The sequence below is a fragment of the Balearica regulorum genome, chromosome 1 (genome assembly GCF_011004875.1).
Source record: "Balearica regulorum gibbericeps isolate bBalReg1 chromosome 1, bBalReg1.pri, whole genome shotgun sequence".
In the NCBI taxonomy this organism is placed as follows: Eukaryota; Metazoa; Chordata; class Aves; order Gruiformes; family Gruidae; genus Balearica; species Balearica regulorum.
The window spans coordinates 87869849-87888458 of record NC_046184.1 but is presented as its reverse complement, the minus strand read 5'-3'; the positions used below and the strand labels follow the sequence as shown (position 1 = coordinate 87888458).

At 40.5% G+C, this 18610-nt stretch overlaps 2 protein-coding genes across 5 annotated transcripts in view; both read right to left on the bottom strand.

Moving 5' to 3' along the window:
- The window catches only part of POLQ (DNA polymerase theta), a 58358-nt gene extending 55450 nt beyond the window's left edge, over positions 1 to 2908 (bottom strand). For all 4 annotated transcript variants that reach the window (XR_012837487.1, XR_012837489.1, XM_075764766.1 and 1 more), the window contains exon 1: positions 2689 to 2908. Coding sequence is in view for 2 of the 4 variants with exons in the window: in XM_075764766.1 (XP_075620881.1) it covers positions 2689 to 2908 (220 nt within the window). In the remaining 2 variants the exon portion in view is untranslated. The remainder of the gene's footprint in view (positions 1 to 2688) is intronic.
- An 849-nt stretch (positions 2909 to 3757) lies between these two features.
- On the bottom strand, positions 3758 to 18082 carry METTL16 (methyltransferase 16, RNA N6-adenosine). Its single transcript, XM_075764757.1, has 9 exons — positions 17796 to 18082; positions 17350 to 17549; positions 15021 to 15161; positions 10739 to 10854; positions 10103 to 10245; positions 9127 to 9196; positions 7248 to 7337; positions 5823 to 5996; positions 3758 to 5729 (listed from the first exon to the last, which is right to left on the bottom strand). The coding sequence occupies exons 1-9, from the start codon at positions 17921 to 17923 to the stop codon at positions 5112 to 5114; spliced, it is 1680 nt and encodes a 559-aa protein (XP_075620872.1). The 5' UTR covers positions 17924 to 18082; the 3' UTR covers positions 3758 to 5111.
- Between the last annotated feature and the right edge of the window lie 528 nt (positions 18083 to 18610).

Here is an 18610-nt window from a genome sequence, read left to right as displayed (position 1 = left end):
CATCCTTGAATCTGAGGTCACTTAGACTATATACCTAAAGGTCAAAACTTCTCTACAAGCTCCTGTATTATAAGAAAAGGTAACAAGAAACTATCTTCCCTATATTTTTCAATATTCCCTACAGATGTTTCACCGTTGTTCTTCTTTCCTGACATCATTTTTTCAATTTCTCCTCCTATAAGATTTTCCACATTCAAATAATTTCTTCACTAAACTCCTGCTCTGATATTTGCTTTTAAGATAGAGCAGCCATTACCAAATACATACTCAAACAGAGAGTTTCAGCACTGATTAATATAACAGCATTACAATGTATTTGCTATCATCCTTACACATACTGCTTCCTTTTTAAATTACTGCTACAGAGACTTCAGTAATCCTCACAGATTACAGAACTGGCCAGTCTTTTTTCTTGCTTTACAGACAAATTGAAAAAACAACATAAGCCAAACAAGCAGCTCAAGCTACTCTGTACAATGCATGTTACTCCAGTTTATCAACACTGATTAGTATCTTCACCACATTGCCAGTTTCTCTAGCTTAATTAAGTTCCTTGCTGCTTATTTCTTGTCTTTAAAACCCTAAATAATTTTGTGCTGACAACAGATATTGCCTCCCGCCTCCTCTCCTCCTCCTTTTTTCCAAATCATTAAGCAAATTCAAACTTTTTTTCCCTTTCTTCATCCAAGACAGAAAACACAGTAATGCCTATCACCCATGACTATGTAGTTCCCATAACAGCATTTTCTGAAAGACAAGTGAGATGAAAAACAAGTCATTGTGTGTACTGACTCTACTGTACCCATTCTTCTACTTGCACATTCAAAAAACTCTAAAAGAAATTTCTCACCATTGTTGACAGCATAAGGGCAGGCTAGATCAGAAATACTAGCATGTGTAAGCAGCCAGTATTTTTACTCTTAATATACTAAAAATTTTAACTGTCTTCTTAAGGTTAATCCCAACCTAGCTGCCACTGGTGCACGATCATTCTACCCCACACAAATATATAAAAAAGCTGATATAACTTGTCTCTGAAAGCTTTGTTTCACTTTGTAAAATCAAAGTACCATACACATACTAAACAAGAAGTTGAGCACCATCAGGAGAGAACAGCAGTATGCTACGAAGCAGAACAGGCTTCCCAAGGGGAATCTAGAGGAGACTAGATTTGTCTATCCTAAAATGTGGCTAATATGGCAGAATTAGGATTCAGAAACATACAAAGGGGAAAAAAACCCCAAACAACCAAACCCTACATGATGGGATCTCAAGCTTCTTTCCTAATGTTAAACCCAATGATCTACATGTAAAAGAATGAATGAATGAAGGATTACATGATTCTGCTGTTTGAAGAATATCTGTAGATGAGCACTGAACATGAGTTTGAAAACTTGGGCCTCAAGGGTTCTTAAAGATCTATGTTCAGAAGTATACCACTACACTAACTTCTTTTTTACCAACTGGAAAACTGCTAAGAAATAGTCAAAATGAGGAAGATACACATCATTGGTTAAAAGCACTGAGCACTAGATTTCTCTGAAAGAAAACCCTTCCAGAATGTGGAGCCAGTTGGACACAGGAGTGCTGCTTACTGAATCGTCTTTAAGGAGTTGTTCTATGGAAATATGTACATTGCCTTGCTCAGCTCCATTTGCAGGAGCTGACAAAATCATTATCTTGCAGAACATAGTCACATCAGGGAGAAGATGCAGCATGGCTGGAGAAGAGGCCAAGAGATGCACGTCTTTTAGAGTTACTAAAATTTGCAGGTAAGATAAAGTTACAAGATGTTATATAAGTATCTTGATTTCAAATGTTATATACGTCTTGATGCTGTACGCATCTTCACTTCTCTCTTGATTCAAGAGTATAGTAAGCTAGTAAAATGTATTGCATCTAGAAGCATCACCTTAAGTGGTCCTGGCTGGTGGCAGGACCACTTTATATGACACCTTGCTGCAAGATATTTATGTAACACAAGATGTTTATGTAACATCTTGCATATATACATACATAAAAAAAACCTACTACATTTCTGTGCATTTGCAGGTATCAGGATACCAATCAGGACCACTTAAAGGAATGCCCTTAGACACCTTTTATCAGCTTACTGTATTTTTTAATCAATTTAATAACATAGGTAAACCTCGCCTCATATACCATATACAGATTATACCGATTGTTGTATTATGGTAGCACCTAGAGGCCAAGTCAAGAATAAGGCCCACTGTTAAATGACATACAATGAAACAAGCCCGACTTCAGGCGTGTGCACAGAACATAATTTTTCTCGACTTCCTCAACTAAACAGTAATGGGGCAGGAATATCCTTCGATTCCCATTTGTATGCTCCCACCCTTGTTAACCACTCAGCTACAGCCGCTGCTCCCAAGGGAGAGAGGAACGGGCCAAGAGCCGGTGCGTCCGCCCCAGAGCAGCGAGCAGTCCCCGGGGCAAAGGCCCCGCACCCTGGGCCGGGAGAGGCTCAGAGGGTCCCTCACCCCTTCCAGCGCCGCCGCGGGAGGCGCCTCAGCAGCGCCATGTTGCCTCACGGGGCAGCGGCCCGCAGGCCGAGCGGGGCAGCCCCGATCCCCCTCGCCCAACACGTCCTGACACCTGGCCTCAACCCACCCCCGCACTGCGTTGGGGGACCGAGGGAAGGGCCGCGCTCTCCTGCGTCCGTACCTGCCGAGCCGGTGCCGGGGCTCCCACTGCGGCGCAGGGAGAGGTCGAGGCCAGGCGGCGGGCTCAGCACAGCCCGGCGGGGAGCGGCGGGGCCGAGAGGAGCAGCCTTCCCCGCCCCGCGGGAAGCGGCCGGGCTGCCCGAGCTGCTGCCGCGGACACCCTTGGCCGAGGCTGTGGCGACGCCGTTAGGGGTGACGCCGCCATCTTCCCGCCGCGCCATTCAAACGCCAGCACCGCCCCGCGGGGTGGAGTACGCGCTGCCCGAAGCGGAGCGGCCGCTGGGCGGCTCCCCGCCCCCTCCCGGCTGCCAGTGGGCTCCGTGCCGCGGGGCGGTGTCCCGGGAAGCGACCGCGCTACCAGCGGCCTGAGCGGCAGCAGGGGAAGGGCAGGAGCGGCACCGCCTCCGTGTGCTGCGGGAGGGGGTATGGATGTTCCCGCAGTAAAACCGGTCCACACCACACCTCGGCGCGCCCGAGATGTCTTGCACGCCCGTTTAGGTTAAAACTACATCTGCAGTTATACACCAATTCCAATTCTTAATTGCTTTTCTTTCCCAACACAGGATTAGCTTTCCTATACCAAAACATTTGTTTTAAATGCCAAGACAACATTCAAGTCTAGGAGTCATCCAAATCAGACTACTGCTTTCTTTGTAAAAATATATGGCTTTGTTGAAGCAACACTCAGGAGTATAGGTTAATCATGTCATACAGGTGAAAAGACAGGTAATGAATGAAGCAATGTAACACAGTCTGCTTCAGCAACACAAGCATGTCACAGGCACATAGTGCCTTGCAGAGCTTCTTCACCCTTGCAGAAAGAGACTGAAATGAATAAACAGGGACCACCACAAAGGACAAACAGCCTTGCTTTCCATTTTTAACAGCTCGGCTAGCCAAAATAGTCTCTTCAGATTATAAGAGTAGGGATGGTTTCATCTGACATGAATATCAGCAGCAGTTCTGCAAAAATTCTGCAGTACCCAAAAAATTCAAGTCTTTGCCCATCACCTGCAGGAGAAGTGCCAAGTAGCACGATAGACAACAGCTAACAACAGAGGGGGGGGGAATTAATGCTTTTCAAAGTTGCTTTTAATTTCAACTTAAGAAAACACACTCATCTTTCCAGAAATATTGACAACTAAAGATGAACATTCAAAGTGGTTCTAGTAGCGTGAACATACAGGGTGTTTCCTTCTGTTCATCAGGAGTGTATCTTTTTTTGGGGTAACAGGCATACACACTACTCTCACTCTCTCAGACACACTTTCTCTCCATGTTCTGTACATCTCTACAGAGAAATGGATCACAGCTTGGGAGGCTGACTTCATGCAAAGCAGTGCTGGTGCTCATAATCTCAGAACACATACACACACCATCTCTGAGGCACCCAAGACCTGTGTCCCTCAGCCTCCCTTCTCACAGAGCAGGTCACTGGCCCAGAAACACTGGGAAAACAGCTGTTGGTAAAGAGGATGAGGGAGTCAGGTGTGGAAGCAACAGCCTCCTTTCCACTTGTCTTCCTTCTCAACAGCCTAAAGCTTCTGTACCCATCTTCGACCCGCATAAGGAACTTCTGGCCCATGAAGATGAACACATGCTCTCATTCCTGTCATTAAAGCAATCTTTAAAAATGGAAGCAAAATCCTTTAAGAATATTGCTGTCATTTCAGACAGTTATATTTGAATCAGTGTAAGGAATGGTCTAATGAACAGTCAACATAGTTAAATCCTTTTCAACCCAAGCAGCTCAAAGAGCTTGTTTTGTTGTTAAAACAAAATTTACAAAACCAGATACTAACAGTAGGCTCTTCCGTGTTTCCAAGCCCAAGCACCAGAAAAGTACAATACACGGTCTTTCTAAAGGGATTATTTTCATGAATTGACACTTAGAGGATGTATCCATCTTGCCACTCTGTAGCCCAAAGGTTAAATGCATTAAAGGGAAGAGAGGCACACTTAAATCCTTAGTTGAAGACTCCTCGCTGCAGAAGACAATTCCCACAGCAGACTAACCAGTTCCTGCATTAGTATTGAAAAAATATTGAAGAAAATATTTCAGTAAAGACTTCTACTTAGTAACAATATATAATTCTATTGCCCCAGAAAAAAGACCAGAATAAGCACTGCTGATATTTGAAACAGTCACAGCACAGGCATGTTTCACTTTAACGTGTAGTTTTACAACTGCAGCACAAGATCTATTACTTCCCCATCATTTCATGGCCAATGAAGTACACTTCATGCACTTCTTGCAGCTTTGAAAAAGCTATTTAAAATATTAAAGGAGACTTTAATCTCCATTTTACTCAATTTTTCTAGGGGAAAAAACAGGTTTTGCTAACTGAAAATTTTAATATATTAAAAATAGTTTACAAAATTTGAGGACTGACTGACTTTACCAAAGCAAAGTAGGAAAAAGGGCTAACTAGCAACCAGTCGAAGAATTTGGTTCCGTAAGTATGTGCATAGCTGGTTCATCAAGTCTCTGTTCTGTCCTTCAACCCAGTGCATTTCTACTAACACATCATTTCCTTCTTTCTTCACATTCATTAAACACTTAAAGAGAAAACATCTACTAGTTTCTTTGGGACTTTGCTCTTTTTCAGCTGTCAGATTGCTAGCTTCCTCTGAAGGGCAAGGTTCCTCCTGTGCATTACTGGAACCTTTGCCAAGTGATGTTTCTGCCTGCTTTGCTTCCGTCTCCTCCTCCTCCATGTGCTCACTGTGTTCTTCTTTGGCAGCAGATTCTTCCGTTAGCTTGTCACCTGTGGTCAAGCGGACATCCTCATCAGGTGCCATAAACCTCACTTCAGAGTCTTCAGTCTTGGGGTTTTCACAGTCTGAATTGTTGCTCACACTCTTCTGGCTGGTTTTTTCCTCTTCCATTGCTTGCAGAATATCTTCAGAAGCTCGAGGAAGTTCTCGTAATTGCCTTATTCTCTCTCGTTTCTTTCTCCTCAAATGAATCCAGGAGTTTTCAATGGCAGTCACAAACAGGCTAACTTCATCTTTTCCACAGGGAACACGTTTATGCTGAACCTATTGCAAAAAATAGCAGAACTTCATACTATCCTCTCACAGTTATGATTTCAAGTAGGATGTTGTTTTAACATATAATACTTAATACTGTACCTTCAGATCAGTAAGAATCTTCTCTACCCAGGCTCTAACCACAGCAATAGCTTCTACAGCATCCCAGCCCATAGCTGCAGCTTTGACAGATAACTCTTTGACTGTAGAAGCCAAGACCATAAATGTAATTGGTTTTCGGGGTTTTTCTAATTTTCTTCTTTTAGAGGGAGGTGACTAGAAGAAGAAAAAAAAAATTACAGTGCTATGCAGTATTAATCATATCATCACAGAATCCTAGAATGGTTTGGGTTGGAAGGGACCTTAAAGACCATCTAGTTCCAACCACCCTGCCACGGGCAGGGACACCCTCCACCAGACCACGTTGCCCACAGCCCCATCCAACCTGGCCTTGAACACTTCCAGGGATGGGGCCTCCACAGCTTCTCTGGGCAACCTGTTCCAGTGTCTCACCACCCTCACAGTAAAGAATTTCTTCCTGGTATCTAATCTAAATCTACCTTATCTTAGTTTAAATCCATTACTCCTTGTCCTATCACTACAGTCCCTAATAAACAGTCCCTCTCCAGCTTTTCTGTAGGCCCCCTTCAGGTACTGTAACGCGTCTCCCCGGAGCCTTCTCTTCTCCAGGCTGAAATTAGTGGATGACTTTTGTACTCAGAAAAGATGGGGACTAAGTATAGTGTAAGCCACTGAACAGTCATTGACACGGCCTGTGTTTCACTTCACTCCAAAGAGTTTTAGATTAAAAACAGCTAACAGAAGGAGTTTATCTTCAGATATTAGGCAAAAAGGCTCATTGGTTCCTTCAAACTATTAGCTCTCTGTAAGCTGAGAAAATGCAGCTGCTCTTGGGAATAGAGGTCAAGTGCTAACACCCACATTTTGATCCAAGTTCACTGAACGTTTACTTGCATCTTCTACAAGGTTGGTTATTGTCTATACCTATCTTACAGTGTATGTACATCTGGATCCAAAAAAGTACATGGCTCACTTTACATAAGGTGAACAAGCTCCACTTACATTCATGTAGGCAAGTCTGAGCTAGCCATGTTCAAATCTATTTGGTAATTTAATTTATCATATAGACTCTAAGTTCTCAGAGGGAAGCTTAAAGTTCAAATCTAGCCTCAAACTTAGCATATTTTATACTACTAAATTGCTATTTGAAGTATGTTACAAGCAACCCTTACTTTCACTGAAACCCACAGGAAGTTCCTGCACAGGCTTTTTTTTTTCCTCCCTAAGCATAGGTCATTTATGAATCACATGTAACAACTGCCAACAGACTGGCAGCTAGTTAAGAAATCCCAATGTCTCTACAGCCCAGCTCATCCAACGTTCCAGTGTGAAGGAGAACAGTGCTTCCTGAGTGCTTCCCTGTTTGTTTCACAGCAGTTACAGCCCATTAGGGCCTTCCTCAAATAAGAGGCACAATCACAAGCAAACCAAAGTTAAGCTACTTACAGGTACTTGTACGTCATCATAGAAACTCCATGCCAGTGCCCATCTCATAGTGCGTCCCTGACAGAATTCAGTATGAGTAACTTTAGGAACCTATGCAAAGAAACAATACAAAACTTCATTTTATATTAATAAACAACATTGCTTTACTGCACACATTTTCAATTAAAAAAAAAATTACAAAGTTAGCATAGAGTTATTTTCTCATGACAGAAACGGAGATTCTTTCTGATACGGCTCATGGATGTCAGTGCCACCTGAAGTTGGTCAGTGCCAAGCCCAATAACCGTGCCCATGATTTCCCATCTCTGCCCTGCCATGTCTGTCTTTTCAGAGCTTCAAGTTCAGCAACATCCAACACGACCCTTTTCGTGCAGTGACCCAGCACACATCCGCATTCTGATTCTGCAAAAAGCAGATTCTTTCTCCTTGTTCAGAACCTGCTCCTGTTCTGCGTTTGAATATTGAACCCATTGCAGTAGCAAAGGAACACAGAACAAAGGCAACAAAGGGCAGGGAAGCCAAGCCACTCACTCACCTGTCTGCAGATGGCAGAAACCTGCCCAGAAATACTTCTCTATCTTTGCCCCAAGAAATCAAGTCTGAACTTACACTGCCTTTAAATATAAAACTCAGTTCCACTGCTAGTGTTAACTCTTCTTTCCACACATGGATGCTGTAAGGCATTTATGCATGGTATGGAGAATGTGCTGAATACTAGCAAGGATAAATATCAACCATCCCACCTCAATGAATTATCAGCTCCAGAGCATAAACCCCAGGTCTGCACAAGGAAAAAAAAAAAGTAAATAAAAGAAATCTTACTTTTGAGAAATGCTTTCAAAAAGAGAAAGGAAAAGGTGTCTCTACCCTAGAACTTCTCTTGCCTTTGGATTCCTAATTCTATCAAAATTTCCAATAAATACAACAAATGTCAGGACAGTTTGAACAATGAGTGAACTTTCTGGAACATTTATCCTGCATCCTAACCTGAACCAAAACACAGCCTGTGTTTGGTTACAATAAACATATTCCCAGCTTTACTACAACAAAGATTACAAACCTGAACAAAATGAAATTGGTAATTTCAAGAAAAATGGAAAAAGGAAAACTTGGCTTTTCTACGCAAGGTTCCCAAGTACTTCTCTCACTTTAGTAAGACTGATGTACAACAGTTCAAGGATAAGGAATAAAGTCAGATACTTGAAATTTAGTGCCTAGCTCAGCATCTGCTTTTGGCACTGAGTTTAAGGATTCTCTATGGCCTGCAGTTCGTTTTTCTGGGAGTTGATTTCAACATGCATTGTCTTTCCTTCATCTCTCCACCATACACAAGGACAGATCTCACAATCATTTTACATGGAAATAATAGAAGACTACACTTCCTCCAGAAAAAAAGTCCTTTGCATAGCCTTCTTGCACGAGAACAGGTTCGATTTTACTTGGTGCCAGAATTGAACACAAACAAAAAAATGCTGCCATATAAATAATGTTACCATTTATTTTATCAACCAAATCGCTAGATTTCATGTTAGCTAAGAGGAAAGAGTGCTAGATTTTTTAATTTAATTTTTTTTTTTTTTACAACAGCCATGTTAAGGCTATTTTAAAGCAGAAACCCTGTATGTTCTAGAACGGACAAAGGCATGCTTTTACATGTGATACAGACAAAAATCTGGAGACAATATGTGCTACTTAGCTTTGAATCTATAATAATTAAGTCTCAACTGCTTTGAGTGCTTCCCTAACAAAGAATTGCAGTTTCTTCTTGTAAATAAAAACTCAGTAAAATAATTCAGTAATAATTACCCACATGCATTGGAACATAGTATATATTGTATAGAACATATACAGGATATAAATGGACTACATACAAACTCACCCCCTGGATTCGAAGTTCCTCTTTCAATGGCGCTAAACTGCATTTCTTCCCCAACATGCAACTGTACCATCTGCAAACAACACATTACACAGTTTTACAAATACAGATCAACTGGAAACAGTAACTACCAGAAAGAACTACTTGGATTAGAAACCTGCAGGAACAATAGGAGATTTAACAACAAAACAACAACAAAATAATCCGACTCTTAAACAGAGACTAGGACATAGTACAACACGAATCGGAACAGAAAGCCCAAAGACAGACTGGACAAGGGAATCTTTTTGAGTTTTTAGGAAACACATTAAGTCTATTATTGAAACAGTGCCTAAACAACCAAGAATCCTGTTTCAAAGAGTGACTTTAGTTATGTGGAAAATGTTATCCCTTACAATGTTTTTTTTCAATTTCTCCACTTTCTTTGAGGAATGAATCAGAATAAAAAGGAATATTCAACTGAAGATGTGCCATCTGTTTATCTTGTTCAAAAGAAGGTCTCACTATGGTTTTTCTTGCAGCTTATGTTCACCCAAGACAGCATTCAGCACAACAGTGCCCTTTAGAAGGCAAAGCTGCAAAATTCAGCCAGGAAAAGACAGAAACTTTTAGGTAATGAACAGATAACTAGGCAATGTCATAGATACTCCCCCATACCAGAAGCCCTTAAGAATCAATCCTGTCTTTAGCAAGTATGTGTGCCCATTTAGCTGCAAGCTACAAGTGTCACTCGTACAGGCTTTTTTTGTCTTCTGCCTTTAAATATCCACAACAATGAGTTGTAATTGTTTGATGCTCAGGAACAACTAATTTTACATAAACTGAGAATAATTACTGTGTATGTATCATCAAACAAACTAAAGGGATACCACTGGACCACAGCTACCTTCCTTATTTAAAATATCATTGTCAAATAATTTCTGCCAAAGAAGCAGATAAAAGGAAGGGTGGGGGGCGTTAACTGGAACAAAGCACTTACCGTAACCTCTTTTTAAGTTGTAGACTATCATGAATAATTCTCTTGACAAATTCTAGTTCTCCCCCCTCAGCCATGATTTCTGTGATTCCTCCTGTATTTACAGAACTGGGAGGGGGACGTCGTGGATTTCGAGAATTTACTCCCTGCATAAAAAAAGAACATTTGAGATGAATAGTTAATGAAATGTTAGGCTCTTTTGTGCACTGCTTCCTGCCTCAATCTTGAGTGCGTAGCAAGTGTCGCCACCTCTAGTTATGCTTCTCCAATCAGAACCACGGATAATGGACAGAGATATATTCAAAATAAGCGTAACTGAGTGAACTCCCTACAATCTCAGACCTGGGTGAGTTACTTGTTACACATCAGTATCCTGCTAACAAGAAATATGTGGTTCAAATACATGTAAGACATGCTGGTTACACGCATCTAAGACAGTAAGAATTTGTGAAAAAATTCCACTTCAGGAAGGGTAACAGTTAAGTTTTTCAAAACTCCTTTGGGGCAAGAGGTGGGGAGGGAGAAGACTTAAATGCTGTTTCATAATGATTTGGGATTTTCCATTCAACCTTCCCCAAGGAAAGATGTTAAATTGTTGCTACCCGCCCACTCACTGAACACTTTAGTTGGTTAACATACCTTCGCTTCTAACTGGTTGGCAAAAAAGGGAGGGTTGCACATGCAGAAATCATAAATGATCTCAGATTCTTCTTTCAGTGCATCCATGAGAAGAGTCTTCTGTGGTACCTTAACCACTAACAGAAAATAGGAATTTGGTCAATAAGGAAGCTCATATTTTATCTACCATGCAATTTACATTTCAGTGTTTCTTGAAAGAATACATTGTGTAAAAACTGTACTTTCTAAACAATACTTTCTACAAAAAATGTAACATACATCAGCATGCAAATAAAGACTTCAGTTTAAGGATTAGCATACAAACAACTTGTATTATTATACACAGTAGTAGAATTACATGTGTGTTTAAAACAATAGGAACTGCTTGAGTTATACTGAGTTCTCTGATGCAACTATAAATACACTTTCAGCCCTTCCAAAAATTAACACAAGTGTCTGTTAATTATAGGAGCCCACAGGCTCCTCAGAGATAAAGAAAGCCCAATCTAAGCAAATTATTTTTTTTAAGATATGGAATTCTAGAATGATACTCAAGAACATGTATTACTTGGTCTTTATAGAGTGTAAAGCTAAGAAAGAGAAAGACTAAGATTAAGCTATCTTCAGTGAAGTTACACAGCACCGAGATTAGCTTTACATCTAATTTTATAATAATAACAGAATCATTGTGTTAGCAATACTATGCATCCTGCACAGGAACTGTAGTCTTATACAATTTAAAATCATCACAACAAAGAAGAAGAAGAAAAAAAAAGATTATAGAGTTCCTTTCTGAACCAACCGTCTGCTTACTAGGGTCCACCAACTTACTATTACCCATCACAAGGATGAAGGCAAACATCCCACTTAGATCTCCACTGTCTTTCCTCAAAGGCTATGTAATTCCCTTGGAAATTGTGGTCAAGTCCTGTTACATATCTTCTGAAGACCACAGAAACTCCAACCCAAGGAGCAGGAATTTAAATATGGATGAAGTCCATTTAAAGCATGTACAAAGATTATTACAAGCAGGACTTCTTGCAGACTTTACCAGTCCTGCAACTCATGGATATTGCACATAGAACGAAGATATTGAGAATGGAGGCAGAAGGCATGCCTCTTCCTCACATTTACTACTACAGTTTATCATCATCCTAAGAATACAAAATTATTAGGGTTGCAGGCAATTACCAAAGTTCAGGTTATATACAGCAAGAATAATACCTAGAACACCCACTAACTTTAAAGCTGTGGTTCTGTAAGTCACAAGCATTTCAAAGTACAGAAATATACAGTCAAGAGATAAACAAATTTTAAATCCTATGAGAATAAAAGGATAGTTCATTTTTAAAATATATTAACACATTGTTCCCTGTTTTATAATCTTAAATTTATAAACACTTAGCATTTCTCCTTATGTTTCACATTTAAAATTGTTGACATTAAAGTGTGACGCTTTTTTATCTTTGTAGACATCTGTTCCCCTGCTTCACTTATAACACTAAAAATGGTAAACTAGTAAAATTAGTAATTACTAATTACAAATTACTAAATACAAATTAGTAATTACAATTACACATCACAGGCAAAGCCAAAAGTTATTCGGCCAGGCATTACATCAGTTGGACTGATGGTTTTCAGGTTATAGTCTTCCAAGAAATCACTACACATCTCCAGAAGCTGCACAGAGCGTACTTTTGGCACTGAGGTGTAACAGAGCAGCTGCTGTTGCACACAGAGGAGACATTTACTTGTATAAATGCTTTGAAATATCCAGCCTACGGCTATGAGAGTACTTCACTGCCTTTCTTCTTAGCAATACTCTCTTCAATTTTATGGAGGAGGGGAAAAAAACCAAAACCAAAACAAACCCATGGAATTAGTTTTTATAGTAGAGAAAGCAGACAACAGGGCTAAAGATGAGCAGAACTCTGCAAAAAGATTGTGTTAATCTGAGCAGTAACACATGGTCTATTGTACATACTTTCTAAAATTACTGCAAAGTTACTCAGAAGATGATACCAAGGAACACCACATTCCACCTACATAGCTAGCTTGACTGACATAGCTTTAATTGACATTATGTGATTTTATTTGGAAATAAAAAACCAAATAAAACAAATAGGAAGCAAACAATGTAATAATGTCACAGAACAAGCCTAAATTACCTTGCAAGTAGTTCGAAAACTTCCAGAGTCCAAGTTGCTGAAAATCTCTTAATCTACCATTACGTACAGGGTACTGAATTTTATTTTTTTTTTTTTAAATACCAGCAGACAAATTCTGGCCACCATTCCATTCCAGTAAAACAGATACACAACTCAGAACACCATGTCATTTTTTTTAGCATTTACAATCAATCCCCAGGTTTATCAGTTTCTGTTTTGCACATATAGGAGAGATTCCTTTTGGAAGAAAGTTACTGCAAGCAGTATTTCACTTTCAGCCAAAAAAAGGCTACTTTTTTTCCTTTGGGGAAAAAAGAAGCTATGATGCAATTTGTAAATCATCACTGTGTTACTGCTGGTTTTACTATCACTGATTATTTTTTTTTCACTGAAGTTAGAAAAACAAAAGACTATATTCCAACATGATCTCCAAATGAAACTATTTGGCAAGAATTTCAAGACAGACTCTTAGAACATGACAAAAATAGAATTGTTTTTTTGTTGGTTTTTAAAAAAAAACCCACACAGAGGTATAGAAAGATTTCTAATTTGACTCCAAAATCCCTTGCTAAACAAGTTACTAGGTACAGTAGTATACTCATCTCTAGCTAAACAATTCAGGTGCAGGAGTTAAAAAGTGGCAGGGTGGATCATTCCCAGGCAGTGTCTGGCTACAGGTACCACCAGTGGTGCTCCCTCACCTGTGGTTCTGCCCACCAGCAGTCATTTACTTCAGCTTATCACGTTTGGCACTACAGCTTCACATGAGGCATTTTCCTTTGCCAGAGGTTTTTCCAATATAGTGAAACACCACCACAGGACTAAAAATTCTATGATAGTAATATCTATAAAGTAGAATTTTCCACTTTACAGGGACAGAAATGGGTTTGGGTTAGTGCTTACACACTGTTTAATTTAGGGTTAAATGCCCTACCTTGCTTTGCTAACAACTATACCTTTGAAGAAGAGCCAAAGGACTGACAAAAAGCATGCTTTGCTAAAAAGTATCCTTGAAAAGCAGCAGAAAAACTGATAAAAAGGAAACATCCTGCCCTAGAAGGCACCCAGAGCTGGGTGATTGCCAGAGAGGCCTGAAGTCAGCAAAAATCGGCAGTAACTAGGGGAAAGGTGGCTGGGGGAGTTTGCGACCACCCACCCAATTAAAGGACTATGCAAATTGGCCCCCCACACACACCCTCAAGGAGCATGCATGCTCATTTAAATATGCTTAACCAATAGGAGATGATGTGGTAATCACTAACCATAATTAATTAATTAGCATAAACTTAGGCTGTTTTTTTCTAATCCTGTAACAAGATAATATGTTGTAGATTCTGTGCGTAGCATGCTAGCTTTGTGGAATTACCACCTAGCACCCATCCTCTGCACAGACATGAAATAAATAAAATAACTCTGCTCCGTGTGTATATTGGCATGCTGCACACCAGGTAAACGATCCCACTTTTGTGACAATGGCAACAGTAACATAAAACTGTCATTGTTCTCCATATTAAATTCTGGATCTTCGACTGACATAGAGGACAGACCACAACGACAACATTTTGGTAAAAAGGGTACTTCCAAAATCCAGCAGAAGTAAAGTTTTTATTTCAGAGCTGAATAATGGACCTGCTTTTCAGTACACTGAGTTCCCATAGAAAGTTTTTCAAGGTCATCCACAGACCAAGTGTGACATACTGCTACTACCACAGGCACTGTTAGGACCTAATTCAGAAATGAGGACGAAGGACTCTCGCTGTAGAAGATACGCATATGTGTCAGCATCATGCAAGTTATCTGAGGTGAGCAATCCAGGTCTCCTAGCACAGGAAACGGCACGAACTCTAAGAAATATTTCAGTAACAGACAAAAAAAACATGGAGAGAGGAAAACACCCCAGAGTGAAGTTTAACTTTCAGATTCTTGTAAGGATGAGTAGTTGTCTGTGCACACATCCCATTTGAGACAAGCTGCGACTTCCTGGCTTAAGCATACAGAGACCTTAGTAAACATTCTGCTTCAGTAAAAACAATTAAGCATATATTTGGCAGGTATACAGATTCTGATATGCCACTGAACGTGGCAAAAATACATCACAACATTTGTATGCTATTAAATACCTTATTACATCATACCTTTTATAAGATCGGACAAGTTATTCTGTTCCACGTTCTTCTTGGCATAATTGAAGCACATATCATCCACTTCTGTAGCAAGAAAATACCAGCCATTCAAAGTTGCCCCAAGTAATGGGTATATGCAAGACGCCCCTGTCCCTGCAGAAGTGAAAAGCCATGAGAAAGGCAAAACAAATCGCTGGTGTTACATGCAGTGTGGCTGTTAACTATGTACTTTTTACAACAAAAAGTAGTAATTTCAAGAAAATGTTGATTACTGGTCATCCACTACTAAGTTCTTTAGTGAACTTTTTTTCTTAATTTGAAATACAGCATTGTCAAATATGCACTTTTAATAAAATGAAGAATTTAACAATCTGAAATAAATTTTTAGTAAATGATCAACTTCTTTTTAGGCTTTTTGTTTTTCTATATGACAGTGATTATATAATGAAAGCCAAATATATTCTGGTTTTGCCAAAAAAACCCTAAAAAACAAAACAAAAAAAAAACCAAAAACAAAAAAACCCAACAAAAAACCCACCCTATCATAAATATATTTTTCTTCTGCATTTTTTTATTATCTACCACAAATGATTTACTTTGATGCATATAGCAACCACTGAAAAAAACAAACCCACAACATTTCTGTTCCATCCGACTGTCCTTCCCTAATGCCCAAAACAATCAAAGAAACAGAGGTGCCAATTAAGACAGCCTGACAGATAAAAACTTGGTAACAAAGAGAAATATATGCTAGCTCAAAATAATGCCTTCTTATAATTATGGCATATCTAGGTAATCAAATTACCAATGAAAGTCAAACTTACATATCAAAAGTCTAGTGTTATATCGACTTAGTGAAGGATCTATCTCTACTATCTAGCCACCTACCGTGACGAAGTTCATAGAAATAGTTTCCAAAAATGCAACCTAATATCAAATGCATAAAAGCTGGCTAACAAGTTTAGGAGTTATGAAAGGAAAGCAGCTGTGCACACACACACCACATGATGATACAAGCCTTGTATCCATCACAAATCCAGCTAAAAATGCAAGTCAATAAAAATCAGGAAATCAAAAATTCCATTAAAAAAAAATCATGCTAGCAAACATCAAGAAAACTGCAATGAAGAAACTGGCATGGTAACTGAGATTACTGAACCCAAGTTTTGAAGTCAGTAACTTTAAAGTTTCAATGTCAAGCATTAAACCACAAGTTAGAAAGGAAATTCCAGCCTCTCTCAATTTCATTATGAGTTCACTTCAGCACAAAACAATCTTCAAAAACAAGCCTTTGAAATCATAAAGGAAGATTCTGTTGACAAAAATAAAAGATGTGTACTAAATTCAAATGTACCATCGCAGGTACCTTATAAATAATTTATAAAGAATCACCAAAATTTTTGAATCCCAATGCTGATTTTATTATCTGTATGTGGAACACAGTTTCTTGTTCCTACAGAGCTTGCCTTTTTTACTTCTAATGAAAACCAAATTATGTGCATAAGTGTACATCTTATAAATTCACACCTCTACTGTATAACTGTTTCCTTTAATCTACTACTTAATCCAGATATTGTCCATATATCATCCAATAATCCAAATACTGAAACTGAGCAAGCTGCAATGCTCCTACACTTGTGCACTGGACAATATTATCCATCTGTGGATGCTTAGTCCAGTTTAAAAATTTTTTTTTTTTTCAACAACATACAGGAAATCTTTGACCATCTACAATCAAAAGATAGTTTTGCAAGTATTTGCCTCAGTTTCTAATTATGCCTCTTTTACAACGTACGTCATGAAAATAGCTGCATTGGAAAAAAAAAAGTTTAAAAAAGACAGATCATTCATCTGTCAAATACATGTGAAGCCACAGAAGTAGTTTTATTAAAAGGAATGCTAAAAATATTACTATGCGACTCACAAACTCTCTCATACAGACATCCAAAAGCAAAATTAATAGGTTGCTAACATAACAGAATTTGCTAGTTAGAAGACTGAGCTTTTTTTTTTAATTTCCTGTACAATGACATTTTTGCTGCGTTACTAGCAACATAATTTTTGTATACGACACCAAGCTACATTCAAGAAAGTTCAAGGCCACAAAAAGCCAAATAATTGCCTGCTATGGTCATTCGTGCGTTCACACAGAGAAATCCTACCCACCAAGAAGCCAAATGAAATACCAGTGGAATCATATTACCCGTTTCACTATGGTGAGCACAGTTCGGATTTTTTTGTTTCTCAAACTTCACGTTTCTCTATGGAAGCGTAGCAACTTTTACCAGCTAGTTCCACTGACAGTAAATAACGAATTGAACATTTTGCCTTTCCAAGTTACCTATGTCAATGCCTCGCCTGAGGACTTGCTTGTCACCATCCTGATGACCAATGAGATCCTCCACCCAGTGGATGTAGTTCAGGCGCAAGGGAACGGTGGGAATAAGCCTTTCCACGGGGATGTCAATCGTAAGACCAAAATCCTCTTTCAGGAGGGTACACGTCAGAGCTCTCACCGCCTCAGGGTCCTTGAAATTCAGGCTGAAAGGTAGAAGCAGCGGTTATTGGTGCCAGCGCCCTTTCGCTCGTCACATCCCCGGAGGCGGGGGGACGGACACACACACGGACGCCCCACACACCCTCCCACACACAGACAGGCACTCCTGCACGCACACCCCCATCTACCCACCCGCGCTCGGGAGGCGGCGGAAGCCGCTCCACAGCCCCCGGACGCGGCCCGGCCCGGCCCGCCCGCCGCTCCGCCATCGGCCGCCGCGCGGGCCTCACCTCATCCTGCCGGTGAGGGTGGTCTGCACGTGCTGCTGGAACTCGGGGTACTTGGCGGCCAGGTAAGCGAAGTCGGGCGGTTTGTCCTTGTAGCGGTTGCGCACGTGCATGGACTTGTTGAGCGCCATGGCGGCGGAGCGGGGAGACTGAGGGGGGAACCGCCGGCAGCGCCGGTCAGGTTCACGGCCTTACCCACCGCCTACCGACCGACCGACCCACCAGCAACCCGCGCCGCCCGGCCAGTTCCCGGCGCGCACCGCGGCGCCCTTGGGGCGTACCAAGGTGCAGCAGGCGGTGGGGGAGGCGGGGCGGGGAAGCCGGGCACCGCCCCGCTCAGGCCATCGCCCACCACGGTGACGGGGGGGAGGCGGGTCACGGCTACTGGGACGGAATGGGCCGAATAGAGAAGCGAGCAACGTATTTTATAATCTAAATGTTTTATCTGTGGGCATCATCGCTTCAGAGTGAGATATTAAATGAGTAATAAAGACACACACACAAAAAAAAAATCTGTAAGCAGCTCAAAGTTTCTCTGGCAGCTGCTCTGTCCAGGCTTGGATTTGGCAGCATGAGGAGCCCTCACTTTAATATTCACACGTTATCACCTGCCCAAATTGTTGTCTGAAATGTGAAAGGAGTTAACATTTGGACTGTGTATTCTGAGCTGTGTATTTATTGCTTGAGAACAAGATAAATAGGGATTTGAAAACAGGAGGACCATCCTTGGAACTGTCAAAAAAAGGGGCTTACATTTTTAATTAAAATGAGGTATACTTAGATAAGATGTAACAAAGGAACCTTGAACATAGGAATGC

What these genes read in the sequence shown, in the direction of transcription:
- METTL16 (XM_075764757.1), bottom strand. Translation starts at nt 17,923, where the DNA reads ATGGCGCTCAACAAGTCCATGCACGTGCGCAACCGCTACAAGGACAAA. An exon ending in CAGGCGAGGCATTGACATAG is followed by an intron (nt 15,162 to 17,349) that starts GTAACTTGGAAA and finishes TCACTTCTGCAG; the next exon opens with GGACAGGGGCGTCTTGCATA. An exon ending in ATGATGACGTACAAGTACCT is followed by an intron (nt 5,997 to 7,247) that starts GTAAGTAGCTTA and finishes TTCTTCTTCTAG; the next exon opens with TCACCTCCCTCTAAAAGAAG.